General features: G+C 49.8%; 6 protein-coding genes across 6 annotated transcripts, besides 1 other annotated feature; 4 read left to right on the top strand and 2 right to left on the bottom strand.

Moving 5' to 3' along the window:
• Positions 1-20,296: part of a sequence feature (contig 1.51 915..1114266(-1)) that runs on past both edges of the window.
• On the top strand, positions 953-3,048 carry ANIA_03083 (uncharacterized protein; the record flags this gene model as incomplete). The annotated part of the gene is made up of 3 exons (XM_655595.2): positions 953-1,518; positions 1,575-2,060; positions 2,113-3,048. Exons 1-3 carry the CDS (start codon positions 1,345-1,347, stop codon positions 3,046-3,048), a joined length of 1,596 nt encoding a protein of 531 aa, XP_660687.1. The 5' UTR covers positions 953-1,344.
• Positions 3,943-5,411, top strand: ANIA_03084 (lipase ROG1 family protein; the record flags this gene model as incomplete). Its single annotated transcript, XM_655596.1, has 2 exons — positions 3,943-4,010; positions 4,082-5,411. 2 exons carry the CDS (start codon positions 3,943-3,945, stop codon positions 5,409-5,411), a joined length of 1,398 nt encoding a protein of 465 aa, XP_660688.1.
• ANIA_03085 (phosphatidyl synthase) lies at positions 7,278-9,139 on the bottom strand. Its single transcript, XM_655597.2, has 2 exons — positions 8,567-9,139; positions 7,278-8,518 (listed from the first exon to the last, which is right to left on the bottom strand). Exons 1-2 carry the CDS (start codon positions 8,971-8,973, stop codon positions 7,573-7,575), a joined length of 1,353 nt encoding a protein of 450 aa, XP_660689.1. The 5' UTR covers positions 8,974-9,139; the 3' UTR covers positions 7,278-7,572.
• ANIA_03086 (uncharacterized protein) lies at positions 11,215-13,380 on the bottom strand (the record flags this gene model as incomplete). Its single annotated transcript, XM_655598.1, has 1 exon — positions 11,215-13,380. One exon carries the CDS (start codon positions 13,378-13,380, stop codon positions 11,215-11,217), a length of 2,166 nt encoding a protein of 721 aa, XP_660690.1.
• ANIA_03087 (uncharacterized protein) lies at positions 16,099-18,015 on the top strand (the record flags this gene model as incomplete). The annotated part of the gene is made up of 2 exons (XM_050612553.1): positions 16,099-16,461; positions 16,508-18,015. The coding sequence occupies 2 exons, from the start codon at positions 16,099-16,101 to the stop codon at positions 17,888-17,890; spliced, it is 1,746 nt and encodes a 581-aa protein (XP_050468463.1). The 3' UTR covers positions 17,891-18,015.
• On the top strand, positions 18,139-19,472 carry ANIA_03088 (H(+)-transporting V0 sector ATPase subunit c). The gene is made up of 6 exons (XM_655600.2): positions 18,139-18,287; positions 18,406-18,418; positions 18,537-18,666; positions 18,720-18,876; positions 18,931-19,034; positions 19,101-19,472. Exons 1-6 carry the CDS (start codon positions 18,271-18,273, stop codon positions 19,163-19,165), a joined length of 486 nt encoding a protein of 161 aa, XP_660692.2. The 5' UTR covers positions 18,139-18,270; the 3' UTR covers positions 19,166-19,472.

Genomic DNA, 20,296 nt, shown 5'->3' with positions numbered 1-20,296 from the left:
ATGATGTTAGCGACGGCGCACTCAAACGTCAGGCGCGAGGTCTGTAGGTTACTCATATCTGCATTATGACTCCACGGGATCTGGCATAGTTCCCGGAACAGCAGCCCACGGCTGTAAGCAGGCTTCGTTACATCGAAATAAGCTGCTACCTCGTAGGTGACATTCGGTGGAGATGCTGATAAGAAGGCTTAATTTGGAACTGGCATGGAGCTTCCGTGGCTCTTGGGCACCAATTCCAGATAATCTGCTAGCAAAAACGTGGTCCTCCGCTGTGTTGCTCCAGCCAGTGGCCTCGTAGGTGAGTCGGTGTCGTCCAATTGGGCTGGTAATTTCGAATGCAATCCATATGCTTATAAAGTAGCCATAGCTTGCTCTTGTGCCGTCAAAGTTGCTGTAAATTAGTTGTGTTCCTTTCGTAGCCTGATAGCACGATTGATAGCAGTAAGAATATATATTCGCAAGGTCTCGGGGCGCCTATTTTTGTATTGCACTGATGAACAATGCCAAAATGATAAGACCTCCATTTTCAGTCGTGTAGGTAGGTGTCTCTGGCTATGAGAGCTAAATCTGATCCCTCTCACTTGTTCTAGTGCTTTGTCTCTGAGTCTTGTGGCTTCTTGCTGTTCCTTTGGTGTGACGCTGCTTTTAGCGGAGGAGGGGCCGGATACGCAGGTTGTCTGGGTATCCGCATGACTCTGCAGCGTCAGCGAGCCATATTCTGACAAAGTTGGGATCTTCCTTGTCCTACCAATCAATTCTACAGTTCTTCCATCCTGTATGTTAACAGACATTGCAGGGAATGAGACAAAGAGAGTGGGGTGAAGGATGGGATGAACAGGAGGATGATGTGATTTGGCAGAGAAGGGGAGATGGATGTCACCATGAAGAAGGGTCTTGAAGCTTTACTTTGAATGCATAGATCATGATTAATATCCAGCTCATTTAATGCACTGGCAAGGTGGCATTTTTATTGGACTAGATCCTAAAAGCACTAACACTGGAGTGCATTTGTTTGCACCGGCATTCACGCCAACAGAACCCTAGTCTCCGGAGGCGCACACCGAGAATGCATGGTGACAGTTGAATGGAGATTTTATTTCAGCAGAGAATCATCATATCATGACTAACATGAAGGTAACATCCCATCTGCTCCATTAGGAAAAGGTGAATTCGACAGCCTATTCAGCATAAATTAGGTCAATCCACCGAAGTGTTGCCTTCCCTTCCCTCGAGATCACTCTACCCAATTATCAACTTCGATTTCTGTTCAATTGCCATCTCAATTTCTTCCCCTCTTGGATTTCGAGATCACTACCGTCCCACCTGTTTCCGACACTCGCGGGAATGAAGTTATTCAAGGCAGTCATGCTCGCTCTGTGCTCTGCGATCCAAGCTCTGGCCATGCCCCATCGAGCTCTAACAGGTGAAGTCGAAGCCGCCCTGGCTAAGCTGGGAGTGGATGTCGCTGCGATTTCACAGCTGAATGGCAACCTCACGGACGATGGCTGCCAGAATGCTGTGAGTCCTCTGGCTTCTCTGGCGTGACAAACCGGCAATTCTGACCTTTCCCCTAGTGTGGTGCGTTGAACCATCTTTATGCTTCTGAAAAAGTGATCGCGGGCAACTCCTCTACCTATCAGGATATCACCCGCTCTTACTGGGCAGCCCAGCAGGAAGAAGCTAGACCGGCGTGCATGTTTGCCCCAGAAGTTGATACCGAAGTTTCCATCGCCGTCCTTCTCGCCCGGCTTACGAATTGCCAGTTTGCAGCCAAAAGCGGTGGTCATGCTTCTTTTGCCGGTGCATCCAACAGCGAAGGAGGCATTACGATACTCTTCCGCGACCTCAACGAGATTTCTCTGAATGAGGACAAGTCTGTCGCCTCCGTTGGGCCTGGTAACAACTGGGGCCAGGTGTACAAAGCCCTAGAGCCGCACGGTGTGAGTGTTATAGGTGGCCGCCTGTCATCTATCGGCGTCGGAGGTCTTCTAACCGGCGGCGGCATTTCTTATTACTCCAACTTGTACGGCTGGGCTCTGGACAATGTGGAAAGTTTCGAGGTGTGAGGTCTGTTCAGACTCCAGTCGAGGTTGGGCGTCTAACATGGAGCAGGTTGTCAGCGCAGTAACCGGTGACATACTCACAGCGAGCGAGACTGAACACCCCGACCTCTATTGGGCTCTGCGCGGTGGAGGAAACAACTTCGGCCTTGTCACCAAGTTTAACCTGTACACATTTCCCAGCACTTTACTCCGAGGCGGCGCCCGTCTCTTTGGCGAGGATCAATTTCCCAATGTCGTCAGCGCTTTCGTGGACGTGGCCAAACAAGCGAACGAGGACCCAAATGCTCAGCAATATGTGATGTTTGCCAGCATTGGGGGAACAAACATTGCCTCTGCAGAGTTGACTTATACAAAGAACGTGAGCAATCCGGCCATCTTTGAAAAATACCATTCGACACCTGCGATTTCCGACTCCACCAGCACGAAAACTCTGGCACAGTACTGTGACGACCTTGAGGCCCAAGATCCATATGGAATGCGTGATGTATTCTGGAACCGATCGTTCAAGCTGGATGAAGATTTCGCAAACTGGGTCGTCCAATACTGGTTCTCGATTCTTCCACGCGTCTCTGGCATCCCCAACGCCTTGGCAGGGCTCACTTTCCAGGCTATCACGGAGCCGATCTTAGAGAAGATGTCTCACGCTGGTGGTAATGCTTTGGGTCTCGATCAATCCAACGGCCCGATTCTTCTGATACACATTCTGGGAATGTGGAGCAGCGCCTCCGACGACGATACCATCTATCGCTTCATCAATGATTTCTTCGTCAATATCACTGCTGAGGCAGAGTCCAGAGGCCTGGACAATGAGTTCATTTACATGAACTACGCAAGCCGTTTTCAGGACGTGATCCCGAGCTACGGTGCGGACAATAAGGCGAGACTGCAAGAGATCGCTTCGAAATACGACCCGGCCGGGGTCTTCCAAACGCTTCAGCCCGGCCATTTCAAGCTGACTCGCGCGCCCGTGCCTAATCCATACTGATGTTTCTGATGCCGGTTTTTTAATGGTTCTTTGAGACGTTGGCTTGGTAGACGCTTGAGTAATTGGAATGGAAATGAGAAAGCCTGCTGCGTGCAGGAGCTATTTAAACCGTTAGAACAATAAATAGTTCTCTTTTTCAATGACAAAATTAATTCAACGATAACTCACGTACATACCTTGGACTGTCGCTCGCGAACAATATGCCGTGACGGGCCGCGTAAGAGGGGCGTAAGCACTACCTCCGAAGGCTGTACTCCAACTGCCTCGAGCCTTCTAGGACGTGGGCACAAGGTAACGGCTGTACAGTAAGAAGCTCAAAAGCATGATGTTAAAGAAAGGCTGTTAGACTGATATGGGTGTATTTGTAGAGAGGAATCAGAGCTGAAGTTGCGCTTATCCATTGCCCAACAAGAGAAGGAAAGGAAGATCAAAAAGTCCCCAAAAAAGGCTAGAATGTTCAGCATCAAAAACTTTCAGCGATATCTCGATGGTTTATACTTTATGAAACAAATGGAGGAACGATCGAAGACTCTCTTCCAGCAGAGTCAGTGATGGAGTCAGGAATGGGCAGGTTAATGCTAAGGAGGTAGTGATAGATAAGCGCCCAATCCATACAGAAAGGGACCAGCCGGCATTGGCAAGCGCCGCTCAGCTCCGCGGGCTGGCTTTCTCTGTGCTGTCATGCTGCCTAAATCCACGCGCTTCTCTGGACCAGAACCATCGATTCGGGACAACAGGGAAGCTGGGGCATTACATCTATCTCAACTGGCCCGTCTTTAGTGCCTGCTCATTCGTCTAAAGGAACTTTAAAGATCATTCTGCTTCATCAAAAAGCTTCAGGAAGAAGTTCCATCGCTCTAATCACTTGACTTGGTCTACGATCGACGGCTAGCAATGGATCCCGATTCAGACAACTGGACAACAGCACCAAAGGCGGATCATCTCTGCGTACTCGTTCATGGGTGGGAGCAGCTTCACATGTCCGAATATGGCAATAAATAGCTAATGGGTGGAATTATCCCTTCTCTAACAGACTATGGGGTAATCCTTCACATATGGGCAGTATTGCTTCAGCCCTGCGAAAACGCTACGACGAAAAGCAACTACATATCCTCGTCGCGGAGTGCAACACCGGCAACCTCACATACGATGGTATCGAAGTATGCGGAGAGCGACTTGCGCATGAAATCGAAGCGACGCTAAGCAAGCTAGAGGCTGACGGGCACAAGATGAGAAAACTCAGCGTGGTTGGCTACTCCCTGGGAGGCCTGATATCGAGGTACGCGATCGGGTTGCTGTATGCCCGGGGCTGGCTTGACGATGACAAACTCGAACCCGTCAACTTCACAACCTTTGCGTCTCCGCATCTCGGAGCCCGAGCCCCGGTCAGGGGTGTTCAAAATCTGCTCTTCAACGGGTTGGGCTCCCGGACTATCTCGACTTCTGGGAAACAGATGTTCTTGGCCGATACGTTTCAGGATACAGGGAAGCCACTGCTCAGCGCTTTAGCGGACCCCAACAGTATCTTCATAGAAGGGCTGAAGAGGTTCAAGAATCGGTGTGTCTATGGCAATGTGGTCAACGACCGCACCACGGCCTTTTACACCACGATCTTCGCGAGCGAAGACCACTTCCGGGATCTGGAGAATAAAACCATCAAATATGTGAAGGGGTATGAGCCGGTCGTCATCGACCCGGACGTTTACACGCTGCCAGCATCAGAGGATAAGAAGCGGCCCCCGTTTCCGTTGCGAGCGTGGCAGAGCATCCGAACGTTCTTCAGCAAGCTGCCTTTCTGGCTCTTCTTCTGTCTCATTCTGTCGATTGCTATCCCAGTCTTCCTTGTCTATTCCGTCCGCGAGACATTTCGTAGCCGAGAACGCATTCGCGAGCATGAAGAGGGACCTGGAAAATCTTTCAGGAGCTATCGCATGCCGCTTGGCCTGAGGAGGATACAGACGGCCATGGACGAGGTATTCGAGAATGCAGCGGCAAGACAGGACCCCGATTATATCTCTCCAAACGTACCCACCACAGACCTGGAGTCTCAGACGGCTTCGCGCAATGACAAAACTGGTACAGCGGAAGATTCACCAGCTGCGGCCTCATCAGGAAACTCAACCGACGACGCAAACAAAGTAAAGAAAGTCAGGTGTGGAGAAAAACGACCCACCATAGCTCTTACCCCAGATCAATTCTCCATGATCAAGTCTCTGAACGCCGTCGGTTTCCGCAAGTACCCAGTATACATCCACAACCATGAGCACACCCACGCGGCGATCGTGGTTCGAATGGATGATCCTGGCTACGCAGAGGGCCATACCGTGATCAAGCACTGGCTTGACCAAGAATTCGATCTATGACACAGAACAGCGTAATACTGCTTTCATGACAGTAAGCGCTTGTTCTGTACGTCGTACTGTATACTATCCAGCATCCACAATTCTTGCCCAGGTGGGACTGGGGTGGAGGCCGGGGTACATGTACATGCCGCTAGACCCCGGACGACCCTATCCCGGTGAAAGATCACCCTCGGCTGGCACCCGTCCGACAGTACGAGGGAACCGTGGTGCCGTTATGATAGGCTCGTTCTGCAGGTGAATCTTTGGATCTCACAAAGGGGGTGGGACAGGCGCACTCGTGGACGGAGGACGGATCCCCGCCCCGCTGCTAAGAGCCCCTGGCCTGTCGCATCAAATCCTAAATCATGGGGTTTCTGGGCTGAGTTAACGCAAGACTTTTACATATCACTTCATTTGCGCACAATCCATTTGCATGGGAACCACTTTGAGTCATCTCGTGCTGAACAGCCGAAACAGAGATGCAACGCTCTCAGACTTGCCCCCACTCGTTTATCCCTTCTTCTGCTCTTATTCTATACATACGGTCTGTACTAATTCAAGCCGGTCCATAGACATTTTCATACTAATGTAATCTTTACTGCCTGTAAGATTCCGACCTACTCCACCAGCGTAGCATTCCCCCGCGCCAGCCCAGCAATCACATCCCCGCTGCGCATCTTTTCCCCACTGACGTCGTCGCACATGGCGGGGCATTAGGGCCAGGGCCAAGTCTGAGTCGAGCGCAAAGATATATTGTTACGTTTATAGATTAGCAGGGGCTTAAGCAGGTGTCCAAAATGGGATAGTATAGAGAAACTATTCGTATCGCTTGCCATTCCTATAGGCCAACCCCAATCCTTGACGGAGGGCTAGTTAACCCTGACTCCCGGCCTAAACGCGGGATTGCCATTTACATCCATCCCGTTTATATGGAGGGGTCATCTTTTATCGCCTCTGTTATAGCCCAGGTCTTTTGAAGCGCCGGGCTGTAAGCCACTAAGCCACCGGCAGCAGTAAGGAACCAAATACAGCGCAGGATAGTCTATTCCTTCGTTGGAACGTATATCCCGTCCAATCTACGTTACTTGCATACTGTGCTTGTCCTTTTATGGATTATGCTGTCGTACCTCGGCTGAGCTGTAACCTCGCACGGAATACAAGAATACAGTTACAGTCAGATTTGGAGTGGCGACTTGAGCTCTGTTTCATTCAGCCTCATTAATTGTGTGTGTATTATAATCCAACTTGTTTAAATCCTGCGATTGGATAAGATGAGCGCCCGTTACGGAGTAACCCGGAGCGAGATTCGCATCCCTGCCCTGCCTTCAAATAGGTCGGTGGCTACGGGAGCTGTAGCTGTTGCCTCAGATTCCTACCCTACTGGCCGGATCTGGGAGCCGTTCCCCCCTTCTTGATGGTACTGAATGCCGATGCAGATGCGCTCCATTGACCTTGTTTGCGCGAAGTGACCCTACGGGACAGTATATCATAAGCCGTACGGCATTGAAAATCGGGAGTGGCGCGTGTGGCGTCCGTGGCTGCTGGCAGAGTTGCTCAAGTGCTAGGTGAGATCTGCACACGGTCGTCATAGTGCATTGCGGTGTATCTAAAGCTAGGTTGGCGGTATTGCGGATTGCAGCTCGGGCAAAGAGGCTTTGTGGCGTTATGCCTAGGGATGTGCTGACATGGATTGATTGGGACGTTTTGCGGGATGGGACGGGATGATGGACAGGAAGAATGCTTGCGCATGGTCTGTGCCATGCTCGTTGGTGACATTCTGTCTGTGCGCTAGTTTGCTTACAGTGACCATAAGGCTTCAGAGCTATAAGCCATACTTGCGGTGTCGGGCTTTGACTCATTGTACTAGGATTTTGGTAGTTGGAGATGGGGACCTATGCACCGTTCATTCTTCGTACTTTGTAGCACTATCTAGATATGGAAAGGTACCGGATTCTATGAGGCACTCTATCCCAGTAGCAGATATGCAGAGCGAACGGGATGGGAAAGAAATGAATAGAACTGAAAAGGGCAAACATGAGGGGAATCTAGGGAATAGCACATAAACGCGAAGAGAAGAAAGCAGATAGGAGCGAAGAAGAGAACAGAAAACCGAAAGATAGCAAAAAATCATAAGCCTAAGCATAAGTTCTCCCAATAGCAGGGACAGCCGTCGATATCCAGCTCAGGCACGGACTTCCCCATATCGCTCAGGAGATGGCTCGTTGTTACGAAGATCATCTGTCTTTAGTCCAAGCTCTCGGTTGATAGCGAACTTGACCGCATCGAGGACAGTTCCGCAGGTCTTCTTTGGCGGGTAGCGCGGAATTGTCCCCTCCTGGTAAACACCTGTCTTGACAAGGATAGAGAACCAATCTGTATCGCTAATCTCATTGAACTTGTTTGTGCCGCGGATGTCGGACTCTGGGGTGTCGCCGACAAAATAAACGGTCTTAGGGGGTTTGTTGATGCCGTGGAACTCCTTGCGCCACTGGCGAAGAAGACGTGTGGCGAACTCATAGGTGCCGAGCTGCGGCTTGCCGAAGGCGACTGTCGTCAGTTCCTTGCCGGTCACTGCCTTGTACAGAGCCTCAAGTGAGGCGCGAAGCGCACCCATGCCGATACGGGAGTGCTGGTGCGAGGTGGACCAGACCACGTCGTTGTGGGAGAAGAAGACGGGCGGGCCCTCATCGAAGGTCGTGGAGCGCTCAAGCATATTGCCATTCTTGCTCATCAGGCAGTCGAGAATGATCTGCTGGTCGCCAGCCCAGTCACGGCTGTCGGCGAAGACAAAAATTGCGTCAATTCGAAGTGTCTCAAGGTCAAGCACTCTGGAGTTGTTGTATTCTTCTTCGGTCAACTTGCGGAACGGCGTGGTGTCATGATGCGTCTTAATGAAATCTCCAGGAGTGATGACGTTCCTGAAGCCATAGCCTTCAGCCACAATTCGACATTTCTCGCCTTCACCACCGACAACGAGGACGGTGTCGTATTTCTGCGCCATCTCTTTCATTGGGGTATGTCCGCAAATGAACTGCCCCGGGGCGACCTCAAGCTCGAGCTGACGGCTGAGATCCAAGCAGCGTTCTTCTTCAGTTTTCCCACCGCCATTCGTAACAAAAATGTACGGGCTGAAAGGTATCAGTAGACCATTCATGGAATGGATGGAGGAAACTTACACTTTGACGCCGTACGGGTTATCCCCGTTGATATACTTCATAGCCTCAATAGCAGCAGGAATGGGCTTTCCTCCTCGGATGAGGACACCGTCAATGTCAAAAGCCAGGGCGAACTCATCTGTCGTGGTGGTAGAAGCAGGGATGAGCGGCGAGGTAGCTGGGGATGCAGCCAAAGGACTTTCCGCCGAAGCCGTTGAAGAGGTGTCACTCTCCATACGCTGTTTGGCCATTTCCATCTCCACGGCCAAGTCCGCCGGCTGGCTCGAGGCCATTAGGTGCTTGGGCGGCACAAGCACATTTGGGCCGGTGAAAAGGTCTGCCCGTTCAGCGGCATTGTTAGACAAGCGGCGATACCGGTTGCCATTCGAAATGGCGTCGGTATAGCTTTGCTGACTGTATACAGACATGCTGGGTTGTGCGGGGACGCGAGCAAGTAGCCAGGTTGAGTCCGTCTCCAGTAGTGGGCAATGCGTCTCAATAATATAGAGAAGAAGTGATGGTATAGGAGTAGTTAGCTTCCGGCTCAAGCTCTAAGTATATAAGACCCTCGATATAGCAAGACGAATGTTGGACGGATAAAGATCGAAGACAGTGGAGAACGATGGTGAGAAAGACGAGGAACCTGATGCCGGACGCAGGGTTTATATATAGTAGGATTGAGATGGTGGAGAAGCGTAACCCAGAGAGATGCAGCCCTCCCCTGGTCTTGTCGGGCTCGTCATCGACATTGTATGGAACAATGCAGCCTGGTGGGCTCCATCAACTTTACTCGATCTCAATGGTGTTTGTTCCTACTCCACCCAGTCAAAACTTTGGTTATTTTTGCGTCCGTCGGCAAACGGCGCACGGAGTATAGTGGGATACAGTGGGTATGTCATGACAGATAAAACCATGGAGCGCTCACGGGCCGGGGGGTGTGAGTGGACTAGGCGGCCATTTTGGCCTATGAGGTTGGACGGCCGGCGGTGGGCCCCATTGAGCGGGCGTGAATCGGAGAGCAGGGAATCCCCAGTGTTCATATGGATGTAATGTCAAATACCTCCGAGGAAAACTAGTGTCTGATGGGTGGTGGCTGCAGCGGAAGATGGTTGGCGTTATATCATGAGTAGGAGTACACTGGAGGTGAAGCTGGGTGCTGTATGAAGAAAGCGGAGGGAAAGATAAGATCAGTACGGAGTATCGTCACGTAAAACGTCTCGAAACGCCGGTCTAGCTGCAAACGCCCGCCTTTCTATGCGCCTAAATTCGTGGTGTCTTACATCAGTTTACAAGTATAATTTCGGTCGAATCAGAAAAACTTCGGGAACCTTAAATTGCCAAAATCCCTCAGGCCAGGGGCACGATTCGCATCTGTCGTTTCGACCTCGTCGCAGCTCGCTGACACCGTCCTTTACCCATGACATCATGATGGTGGGCCCATCGTATTACGGGGAGCCAATGGCATTGCTTGGCTCTACTTGCCGTACGGGTTTACTGAACAACCTCGTGTAATACCTTGGATTACGAGCCAATGTACTGTATATACCAATAGATGCTATAGCAGCCACCCGGCTGAGCTAGGCTATATCACCACTGTTAAGATCTAACCCCTTTGACGTTAACAACCAAGTAAAAAGAGGCTGAATGTTTAATCATCAGCCACCACGCGAATTAATATAGGATCTACGGTCCATCCCCCGGTTGATTGGACCATGCCAAGAAAACCGACTTCACACTCTAGTCTCTGAGATGCCGCATACGTATCTCCATGCATGCACCAGGCTCTAGCTGCAGTTCTCCTAGTGCTAGGTCAGAGGATTTCGCTAGTAGTGCTACCATCTCTGTAAGCACAACTCGTACTAGTCGGACTAGGTAGCTTTCAGTACGTTTGAAACATGAATAAGGTAAGAAAAGCCGAGTATGTAAGTTGTTGCTTTTTGACTTTGCACTCAAGAGTCAGAATGTCGAGTACGAAGGGAGCATGCATGTGAATGCGGGCTCCAGGTCCACCACTTGCCCATATATTGTATGATAATTTGTGATGGGAAGACTCGAAGACTGGAAGTCCCAAAAGATGCCCGCACGTTCCCAAGGTTAAACCCGCCGGGTTATACCACAGCTGGAAAGCTCGGGTTGGGCCGGGCCTGAGAGAGTTCAAGGATTGGATGGATGGCGCAAGGAACGAACATTGGTGTGAGATAAATGGTGTGGATAAGGTGTCTTAAGTTGGTTCAATATAATGCGGCTGATGTTTCTGGTTCTTCCCCTCTTGGGCTGGCTGATATGAAGTGATTTTTCAATTCTTATATACTCAGACTGCGACTGCTATTATTATGGAGGAGCGAAGCCGTGCACCGATTCTATGGTTACTTTTTGAGGCAACCTGAATGAGCTTAACCATGTTTTGCTTGCCAGACTTATGCTGACTTGAAATCTAGCTAAGCAGAGAATGTAGGCTATGTAGCAGCTGCACGAGGTTACTGATATGTTGGAAACATTATTTTGAATGATATTCTAAAAGAATAACCAACGCCAGTCCAGGGCTAACGATCATAAACGCTTGTTATAAAGAAGAGCAAGAAAGTTAACAGCGCCAAGGAGCCAGACATGCAAGTCTTAATAGATGTACATGAAAAAGGTAAAGTTGATTACCGTAGGGCACTTAGCCGTCATTCCACCTGAAGAATCAAATCTTCGCCTCTCCGCGACGGTGTGAGGTTCCGCTCTGGAGGTAGCGGCTTCTTCTTAGGCATTCCAAGCTGCCCCTTTGAGGTATACTTCTTGTAGTTGGGTGAACTCCTAGGCGCGGGCAGAATGTATGCAGAGGCGGAAGAGGGCTCGTCCTTAGGCTCAAACCAAAAGTCATCTGGGGAGTATGGAACCGTAACCTCGCTATCTTTGGGTGACGGCAACGGTTTGCCGCGACGTATTTGGACGCGCTTGATGTCGTCTTGCCGGACAATCCGAGGTCGAGAAACAACCTCTTGCGGAGGATGCGGTGGAACAGGTGGGCCAGGGAGGGGGCGCGGGCCTGGGCCGGATGATTTTGTGGTTGATAAATATCTCGTGGTCGATGATTTTCCATGATTCGAGCTCTCTCCTGTGGGTTTCTGCATTTCACGCAGTGGTGTCCTTATCTCCCTCACAGGGGTAAGTGGACGGAAGCCCCCAGAGTTGCGGGATGCTCGACGGGATTCTGAGCTGGAACTGCTATCGCCAAAGCCAAATTCAAATTGATACCCTGGATAATCGTTGACTGAATTCCGATTCGCTCCGGCACCGCGAGCTGTACTAGGATCTAAAGATTGGGGTTGATGCTGAGGCTGGATCACTTTAGCTCCGACGAAACCAGCGTTGGAGTTTTTCCAGTAGTTATCAAGGTCATCGTCATAATCTACTCGATTATGACCGGGCGGGTACGGGGGCGTCCCATGTACAGCGGCTTGCCGAGACGCCTGCTCTTTGGCACTTGGGTATACGGATCTCTTCTCATGCTTGAATTCTTTCCAGGGTGGTGTTAAGCCCGGGCCTCCAAAGCCATACATCATTGCACGTGGGTTAGCAGGTAACCCTGCCATCAGATGTCTATTTTGTCCCCTTGCAATTCCTGACGCAAGACCAGATTGCTGGAGTGGAGGACTGGGTAGCCTTCTTGGTCTTGCTGGTCTTGCGTGGTTTTCTTCAAATACAGTTGCCCCGCTGGAAGGTATGACCTTCTTCTGCTGACTCCACCGTAATGGCCGTGGGTAGAGTGTCGGCTTGTCTGGGAGCAAATCGGATACCGTCCTAGACGAGACTGTAGACTCCGCATCAAAATCGAGATTGGAGGTAGACTGAAAACCCGCCCGGTCTGTGTTCTTCGTTGACATACGGCCGTACTCGTAGTCTTCTTCGGGCTGGGTGACAACGACCGCTGGATGCTGAGCTGGGTCATGATACTCAGCCTCCGCCGGCGGGACGAGCCTGACACTCTCAGAATCTGTACCAAACAACTTCTTAGGAGATGGTCGAGGCCCCATCGGAGGCCGTTTCGGGGGGAAGCTGAAATCCGGAGGCTCAGTCATGTGCCCGCCAATCTCAAAGAATTCACGATCCTGGGCCTTGCGCCTAATCTTCCTGCAACAGAAGAAAATTATGACCCCGATGATGAAAAAACCAGCGATCCCAGAAGCAACGGAGACGCCAATGACGGCACCAGAGTTGAGATTGCTTCCTTGGCCTGGCTCATTGGATGCTTCTCTAGAAGTTGCGCTAGGTGATGAATCCGTTGTCGTCGCTGTGGGCTTGTCTGTTTCCGTCTTAGGATGCTCTGTGCTCTCAGAGCTGGACGTCTGGCTTTGTGATGTTGTTAGTGACGTTGACGTGTTGGCTGTTTCTGTTGACAAGGGGCGTGTTGTCGTAGGAGTATCTGTGGTCTCCGTCCCTGTTGCAATGACAGTGGTAGGTCCCACCGTAGATGTAGGGTTAGTAGGCGACGTTATTGTAGCGACAATTGTAGGATGAGTCCGCGGTAATGCTCCAGGTACATTCTCGCATATACTGTAGGTATCAAAACTCAAAGCCACCTCCATGGAGCACTTGGAAAGACTGCATCGCAAGCCCGCCTCTCCCAGTGTATAGCCGCTGGTTGTTTCTGTCGTGCATAGATAATTCAAGTCACACCCCTCAGAACAAGCGCCCCTCGGATATTCGGTGCTTATGAAATCCTCAAGGCATCTTGAAGCACATCTCGGCAGTAGATCAAGTAGGGATACGGTCGTCGTGTACGTGCTTTGCGTGAGATATACGAGGACAAGGGCTGCTGTAAGTACCCATTGAGAGGCATATGGTAACATGGTGCGGTAGCCTTTTAGTGATGCCCAGTTAGCTTTTCAACATTCATACCCACCAGACCGTACAGATAAGAGGGACACGGATCAAAGACTGCACATACCCTAATTCTTGAGCTACTGAGGAGCTCGTTCCGTTGAGTCATTAGTACGTCTCGTATGTCATTCTAGGTTGTCGAGGCAGAGTGGAAGATGAGACAAGTGGAAATCCAGATAATAGTACATGAGGGTTGCCAGAAGACTGGCAACAGAATAGGAGTAAGACATCATCGTGAAGGTCCACGGCGGCTACAGCCATGCTGCTGTCATTGGAACATAACTCCTTTAGACTCGCAGGCGACTGACTGACCTGTAGATCCGTCCGAATCATCAGAGACAGAGCGCTATGGATCGCGTACGCGCCGTGATGAAACACCCTTAAAGCATGTGCTGGGTTATACGAAGTTGCAAGTCAGAGCGCCTTGGTTTGTGTAAGCGCTTTTGTTGGGAAGTGAAAGTCGCCGCTGCCCTGAAGATTCCTGAAATAGGCGCCGAGGTTGGCGCCGGCCCTGCACGATGAAGCAATCAGCCCGCTGCCAGCAGATCTAGTCAGCGCTTAAACCAAATTTGTATGTTACTCACGTTAATTACCTAAATTTATCGAATCCATCCTGGATGGATAAAATAGGTAAATATGAAGTCGTTCTACACTCGCCGCGAAATCTACGATATTCATGGTAAGCATTCCACCTCGCTTGAAACCGCGCACGAACGGCTAGCTATAGCCTGAAGAATGAAGAAGTCACGATGAACCAATAACCTCGAATGGAAGATCGTAAGGAATGATTATCGATTATGAGTTATTCAACATAGAACATAACAGAGCCCAGAAGCAGCATGAGCTGGTATCATAAAAATAGACGCACGGAACCGACATAACAGTGACTATAGTCCAGCAATCCATCAACCAAGCGGATCATCAGCATGCGACTTCGTTATAGGAATCAGAGACTGCGAAAGGGTGGGACGCCAAAGAGGGAACAAGGTAGTAAACAGCTCGGCCCTTGACCCGGAGCTTCGCGGAAGCTAAATGACGAAAAGAGTATCGCATGTCATGCTTCGTCTTTCGCGAAACGGTGTTAATAAGCGATGGATTGACGTCGCAAGTGCAAAGGTCAATACAAGGCGCTCTAATGTTTGAATATAATGTAGCTATGAAAATGGTTAGTTGGGGAACTCATAAGTATCACTGCGGGTTACCCACATGGCGTGGATGATACCAGGGATCCAACCCAAGATCGTCAAACAGATGTTGATGAGGAAATCAGCACCGCATCCTCGCTCAAGGAAGACTCCAAGAGGGGGAAGAATGAAGGCGAAGATGAGTTTGCAAATATCACTAGGAGCAAAAATCGGTCAGTAAAGGAGGTTTGCGACTCAACAAAATTCAGCCGCCTGAAGAAACTGAGAAAAGCTCGAACGACATCATAACGGCGACCTGCGGTCGGGCGCGGAGAAAATCAGGGCGGGTTCGGCAACTTACGAGGCAGTGAAAGGCATTTTGAGCTAGTTGATGGTATGAACCAGTAGTAACGGATTGAAGCGATAGAAGATGTTTTCAATCAACGATTGTTGGGTGTTGAGGTAGATGATCAGGAGAGAATAATGACGGAAAGATGAATTGGGCGGGAGCGACGAGCGGTTCCTTAAATAATGAGTCTTTGAGAGCGGGGGCGCAGTCAGCTAGCTAGAGAATAGTGGCTTGAGCGATAATCATTTGCAGCAATCATTCCTTTCAAACGATGAGCATCAGCGTGAACTGGAAATGCAATGCCTGGTCTCGGCAGAGTTTGCTACGTCATACTGGCGCCGCTGTGGCTCATGACTGTCGCGCATTCCCTATGATTGGTCTTTTCCTCTCTACTACTGAGACGTGGTTGTCGATGTCATTCTAATTTTCTGGCTGATCTCCATAGTCTGCCGTTTTTACTACGTACCCCAGCCAGGAACTCGACTGCTGTAACTTGAATTTGTCTAGCCGTCCCTATGGTTCATCTTCTATCCAGTAAAACTATAAATTCGGGACTGCAGATCTCATTTTTGCAGGGCCTAATTCTGCTGCCTAGATGCGGATGCACTAGTAACCGCCTGACTGAAATCACCAGAGTGACGGTCGCCAACGTTCAAAGTGGAGTGAGCTTGGTCTTTAGATAGGGAAAGTCTCTGCTCAACCCTGGCGTCAGATGCTTCGGGGCTGGTCCGGAGCACCGCCAGCCCTACAGCCCCATATCCGTCTATCTCAGCCACGTTCTGGATCTCGAACGTCCTAAGACGAATGATATCATCGGGCATGGGTTAATTTTAGCAGGCTGCGCTTCGATATGGGTATTGCACTCCAGACCACCAGTAGATTCAAGCATAAAAGAAGGTGCCTAGTGCAGGTTTCATGGCAGCGGCAAGGTTTGTCTTAATAATATCTACTGTATTGAGGGGAACATGAGATTGCCTCTACTGTAATTGTAGTATCATTTCTATGGGTATATGATGATGTAATTTTATAAAATGCCGATATCGACATACAGAGTATCTCAACCAATCAGAAGCTGAAAGAAGGTAGATTTATATTTATTGCCAGTGGGCAAATGGGCTATGTACCAAATTCACTTCTTTTCCAACTAGATGGAGACTTCAGGCACCAAGTCGTAACATAAAGATGTACATGAAGCTCCAATAGCTTGAGTTCCGATGTGGGTGTTCCTGAGGCTTGGCGGCGAAGCGGAGCGAAAAGCTCACCAGGCCTTTGACCCAAAAATTAGCCCTCTTCTTCAACACGTAGGCAACTCCCTTTTTTTTTTGCGGAACACTATAACGATTACTGTTCTTAGAGCCAATGCTTCCATGTCGGTAGCACTTGGTTTCTCCCTGCGCTGTATGCCAGCGCGGCTGGCTGCCAGGCTAGACCTCGTTCGTCTGGAGTTGGGATGGAATCGTGGCACTATCTGTTCACAAGCGCATTATTCTAGGCGCAGATGGGCTGGAACAAAGACGACTCAAGCCACAGATCGGCGATCGGCTTGTACATGGCTAACTACGACGCCTGAGCAGCTGGTAATAGTTACTACCACCGCACCTTGATCTTTACTGAACGTTGAAGTCCTCAGAAGACATTCTTTCTAGTTTTCCTACCGAATTATCCCGGTCAACACTGGATTATATCCCTGTTCTCCTCTTTACCCCCGCTTTCGCCCAATGGGCCGATGCACAAGGCACGTTCTTCGAGCAATGTCTCAGCAGATTATACCAGAAGACCTCGGACCGTCTACCACAATTGCCTATCCATGCCGTTTGTGCCGTAATTGATCGCCTTCCACACTATGCACGAGAGCATAATGCGTTTGGTGAATCTGAAGGGATATCAATCATACTCGCTAGACGAGATGATATTCAGGGCAAAGCCGCTACACCTCGTCAAATCCGCTTGGCGGAGACTGAAGAACCGACGCTGCTCTTCTCGTTTCGGGAAGACATCCGAGACCAGTCCTTACGCCAGCCCGCCCACGAGATTGGACTGCGACTCGCAAATACAATCTTCTTAAATGGAAAAGAAAACACACTATTTGGGACAAGGTGCGCTTATGATACTTCTTCAAGAAGACTCAAGCTGGAGAAATCGGTCGACCTGTCTACGTGCTCGGTCATGATGAGGCCCAACAGTATTCGCAGCTCACTAGATCTCCCACTGTACCCTGTTGGAGAGCGACGCAAGGTTATATCTAGCATGGGAAACATCCTCCGTCAGGTAGCAAAACGTGCCGACGGCAAATCGGACGAATCAATGCCGGCTTCGTCCGAGTTGGAGAAGGTGCTTCCTAGGTATATCTCAGAAAATGACATTGCCGATCGAAGGGTCACTGTTTGGGCTTTGATTGAAAAAACGGAGAAAAGCCCCTACGCAAAATCAAACCATTCGCAAAGCAGTCTTGAAGAGGCAATCCAGAACGGCGCCAAACTTCATCGTGTTATGAGCGGCGGAGGAGGATGGGGGAAAAAACAGGGCCTTCTGTCACTTGACCCGGAAATGAGCTTTGGAGAGCTTCGTGAGGAGGACATAAAACCTCTGCATCGACTCCTTTCAATGGATGAGGTAGACTCAGCATACGAGGCTGCCCGCCCCCCGGAGTTGCCGATGTTCCTGCAAGATCTGTCAAAGCTGTCGCAGGCCGCAGAGCCGGGAGACTACGTTCAGTTTTTTGCCTCTGTTGCAGAGCGGGAGCTATACTCCAACAGTAGTATTAGCAAGCGCGAATTCTCAGGAAACGCCGTTTCATGCTGCTTCGGCGTGATGTCGGACGCAGATATGTTGTCGAGCCACACAGTGGGCCATAAGAATTTGACGGTTGTGCCAAACCATTTTGGCGCACTCTCCGAGAAAGCCATCACGTACCTGCAGCCTCTGGCTGAAGCCAAGTCAGATACGTTTGAGACTCATACTAAGGTCGACGTTCCTGGATCGCGTCTCGCTTTGATACTCGAGTAAAGCCTTGCTGTACCAACTTGATAGCGGTCAGACTATGTCATGCGTACGCGATAGTGTATTATAGTATTACAGGATTTCAGACTCAAATAATCTACGTACACATTCTATTTAATAGGTTGACCTTTACCTACTTGCATTACTGTAAGTTCACTTTAAAGCCACTGCCAAGCCCTGTCACGTGGCTGCACGGGAGGTGCTTCAGCCTCTCCGAAGCAACCAGCGTGTTCGCCTCCAACCTTCAGATCCGACGTCCATCGTTAGGCTTCACATACCATCGCAACGCGTCTCTGCAGTGATCACCTGCCTTACATCCAAATCTCCGGTTTGCTATCATTGTTTCGAGCTCAAATCCGCTTTCTCCGACTCTCTTCCGCATCAAAATGGCCTCTGAGCTTTGGTACGTAATCATCACACAGCTTCTCCTTTCCGACATGCTCTGACAGCTGTGTCTGCTCTCGACGATAAATCGAAATTGAATCGCTTTTAATTCATCAGCTAACCTTCTTTTCGTATAGTCCCGTCTATGCGGTGAGTAGTTCGTCACCTATCCCAGCCACCAGCGACCCCTAGTATTCTCGGTTTCTGTCGGCCCAATCCGAATTGTTCAGTCTATGGAATGGACTTGATAGCTGATAATCTTCTTCAGCCATTCTTTGGCTCCCTTGGCTGCACTTCAGCCATTGTTTTCACTTGCTTTGGAGCTGCTTATGGAACCGCTAAAGCGGGTGTCGGTGTCTGCTCCATGGGTGTCCTCCGCCCCGACCTGATTGTTAAAAGTACGTTAGAACCCGGCGTTCCAGCGAAGCATAACGCTGAATGAGCTTATTAGACATCGTTCCTGTCGTCATGGCTGGTATTATCGGTATCTACGGGCTGGTCGTGTCCGTCCTTATCGCAAACAACCTCGGCCAGAAGGTTCCCCTCTACACAGCGCTTGTCCAGCTGGGAGCTGGTCTTGCGGTCGGTCTTGCTGGTTTGGCTGCTGGGTGTGTATACATGCTACCAGATTCGCATTCATGAAGCTAACCCTCCGAATTAAGTTTCGCCATTGGTATTGTCGGAGACGCCGGTGTCCGCGGAACGGCTCAACAGCCAAGACTCTACGTCGGAATGATTCTTATTCTCATTTTCGCTGAAGTTCTGGGTGAGTAACAGACCTGGGTAGTGTCTCATAATGAATCATATTAATCTTGGTTCTCTTCTGTTGCAGGTCTTTACGGTCTCATCGTTGCCCTTCTCATGAACTCCCGTGCCACCCTCGAGGCCAGCTGCTAGGAATTTGAAGCACGCCCTATGCCTTTGACGCCGCTAGCGCACGTCAGCAGGCCTAACGGTTGGTGATTTTGTATACGGAGCATTTAAGCACCCGAACTCAGACTCGTGAACGTACCTTATATGACATTCGGTTGCGCTTAACCTGGAGGGTTTCCCTCCAAGTTCAGACTTGCAACATCTTGATTGGGGAATGGGGAAGCCGTTGGATTTCTACACCTGGCAATTATACCACCACGCCTAGCCTGCATACTTATAGGCTAGATCAAAGTGGAAAGCTTATCGTAGATACATTGCATGATTTGCGGAAACTGTACTTTATGGAGTTGCTTGCTATGGTCCTAGAAGATCTGGTCTTTACTCGCATTGCTTCTAAGTGTTATGTCCTTCCTAGCTATAGTACCTGACTTATGTATGCGGTCAATTTCTTATCCTTCTCCATCCCCCATCCCGTAAATTGTAAGCTGTTTTAGTCCATCCTGGCCCTGTTGGGCGTTATCAGCGCATTATTCTCGAACTGCGTCCTGCTGAAGAATTACCTGATCAGTCTCTCAACCGTGGCCCCTGGTTTATCCGTGAGAGTTAAATGCACCGACTACAGTCAAATTCGGATCATGCCACGCAAAGTACCAGTTCTATTACTCTGGATAGTCGGCGATGTTGAGATATTTAGTAAGATGAACGCAGTCATTTAGACATGCCACTCATTATTACCACTTTCGACGATGCCCTGTTTCATAATCTGGCTGATTTGAGAGGTGATGACGAAAAATATTGGTATGATTCCCAGCTCTCCTCGAGAAAACCAGCATCCGAAAACTCCTGAACCATGGAGATGGAGTGGACATCAAACTTAATGATCATTTAGATGCTCAGAGGGGTAATGATGTTATATATCTAATATCTGGGCTGAAACAGCAATCCGCCTGTGGACTTTGAAGACTTCTATTTACGCTCCTAATGCATGCAGTGTTTGGCGGTATTCTGGGATTGTCAGTTGTTCTTGACGCTGGAGCCGACGGTGATGCTCGCGATTATTTCAGCGACACCCTTGTCACGACACCATAAGTCGGCGGCATGTAGTAATTCTGGCAACATTGTTTGCTGCGGGGTACTGATGCACATGTCCTAATT

The sequence above is a fragment of the Aspergillus nidulans genome, chromosome VI (assembly GCF_000011425.1).
Source record: "Aspergillus nidulans FGSC A4 chromosome VI".
NCBI classification, from domain to species: Eukaryota; Fungi; Ascomycota; class Eurotiomycetes; order Eurotiales; family Aspergillaceae; genus Aspergillus; species Aspergillus nidulans.
The sequence above is the reverse complement of the archived record's forward strand: the minus strand, read 5'-3'. Positions and strand labels throughout refer to the sequence as shown.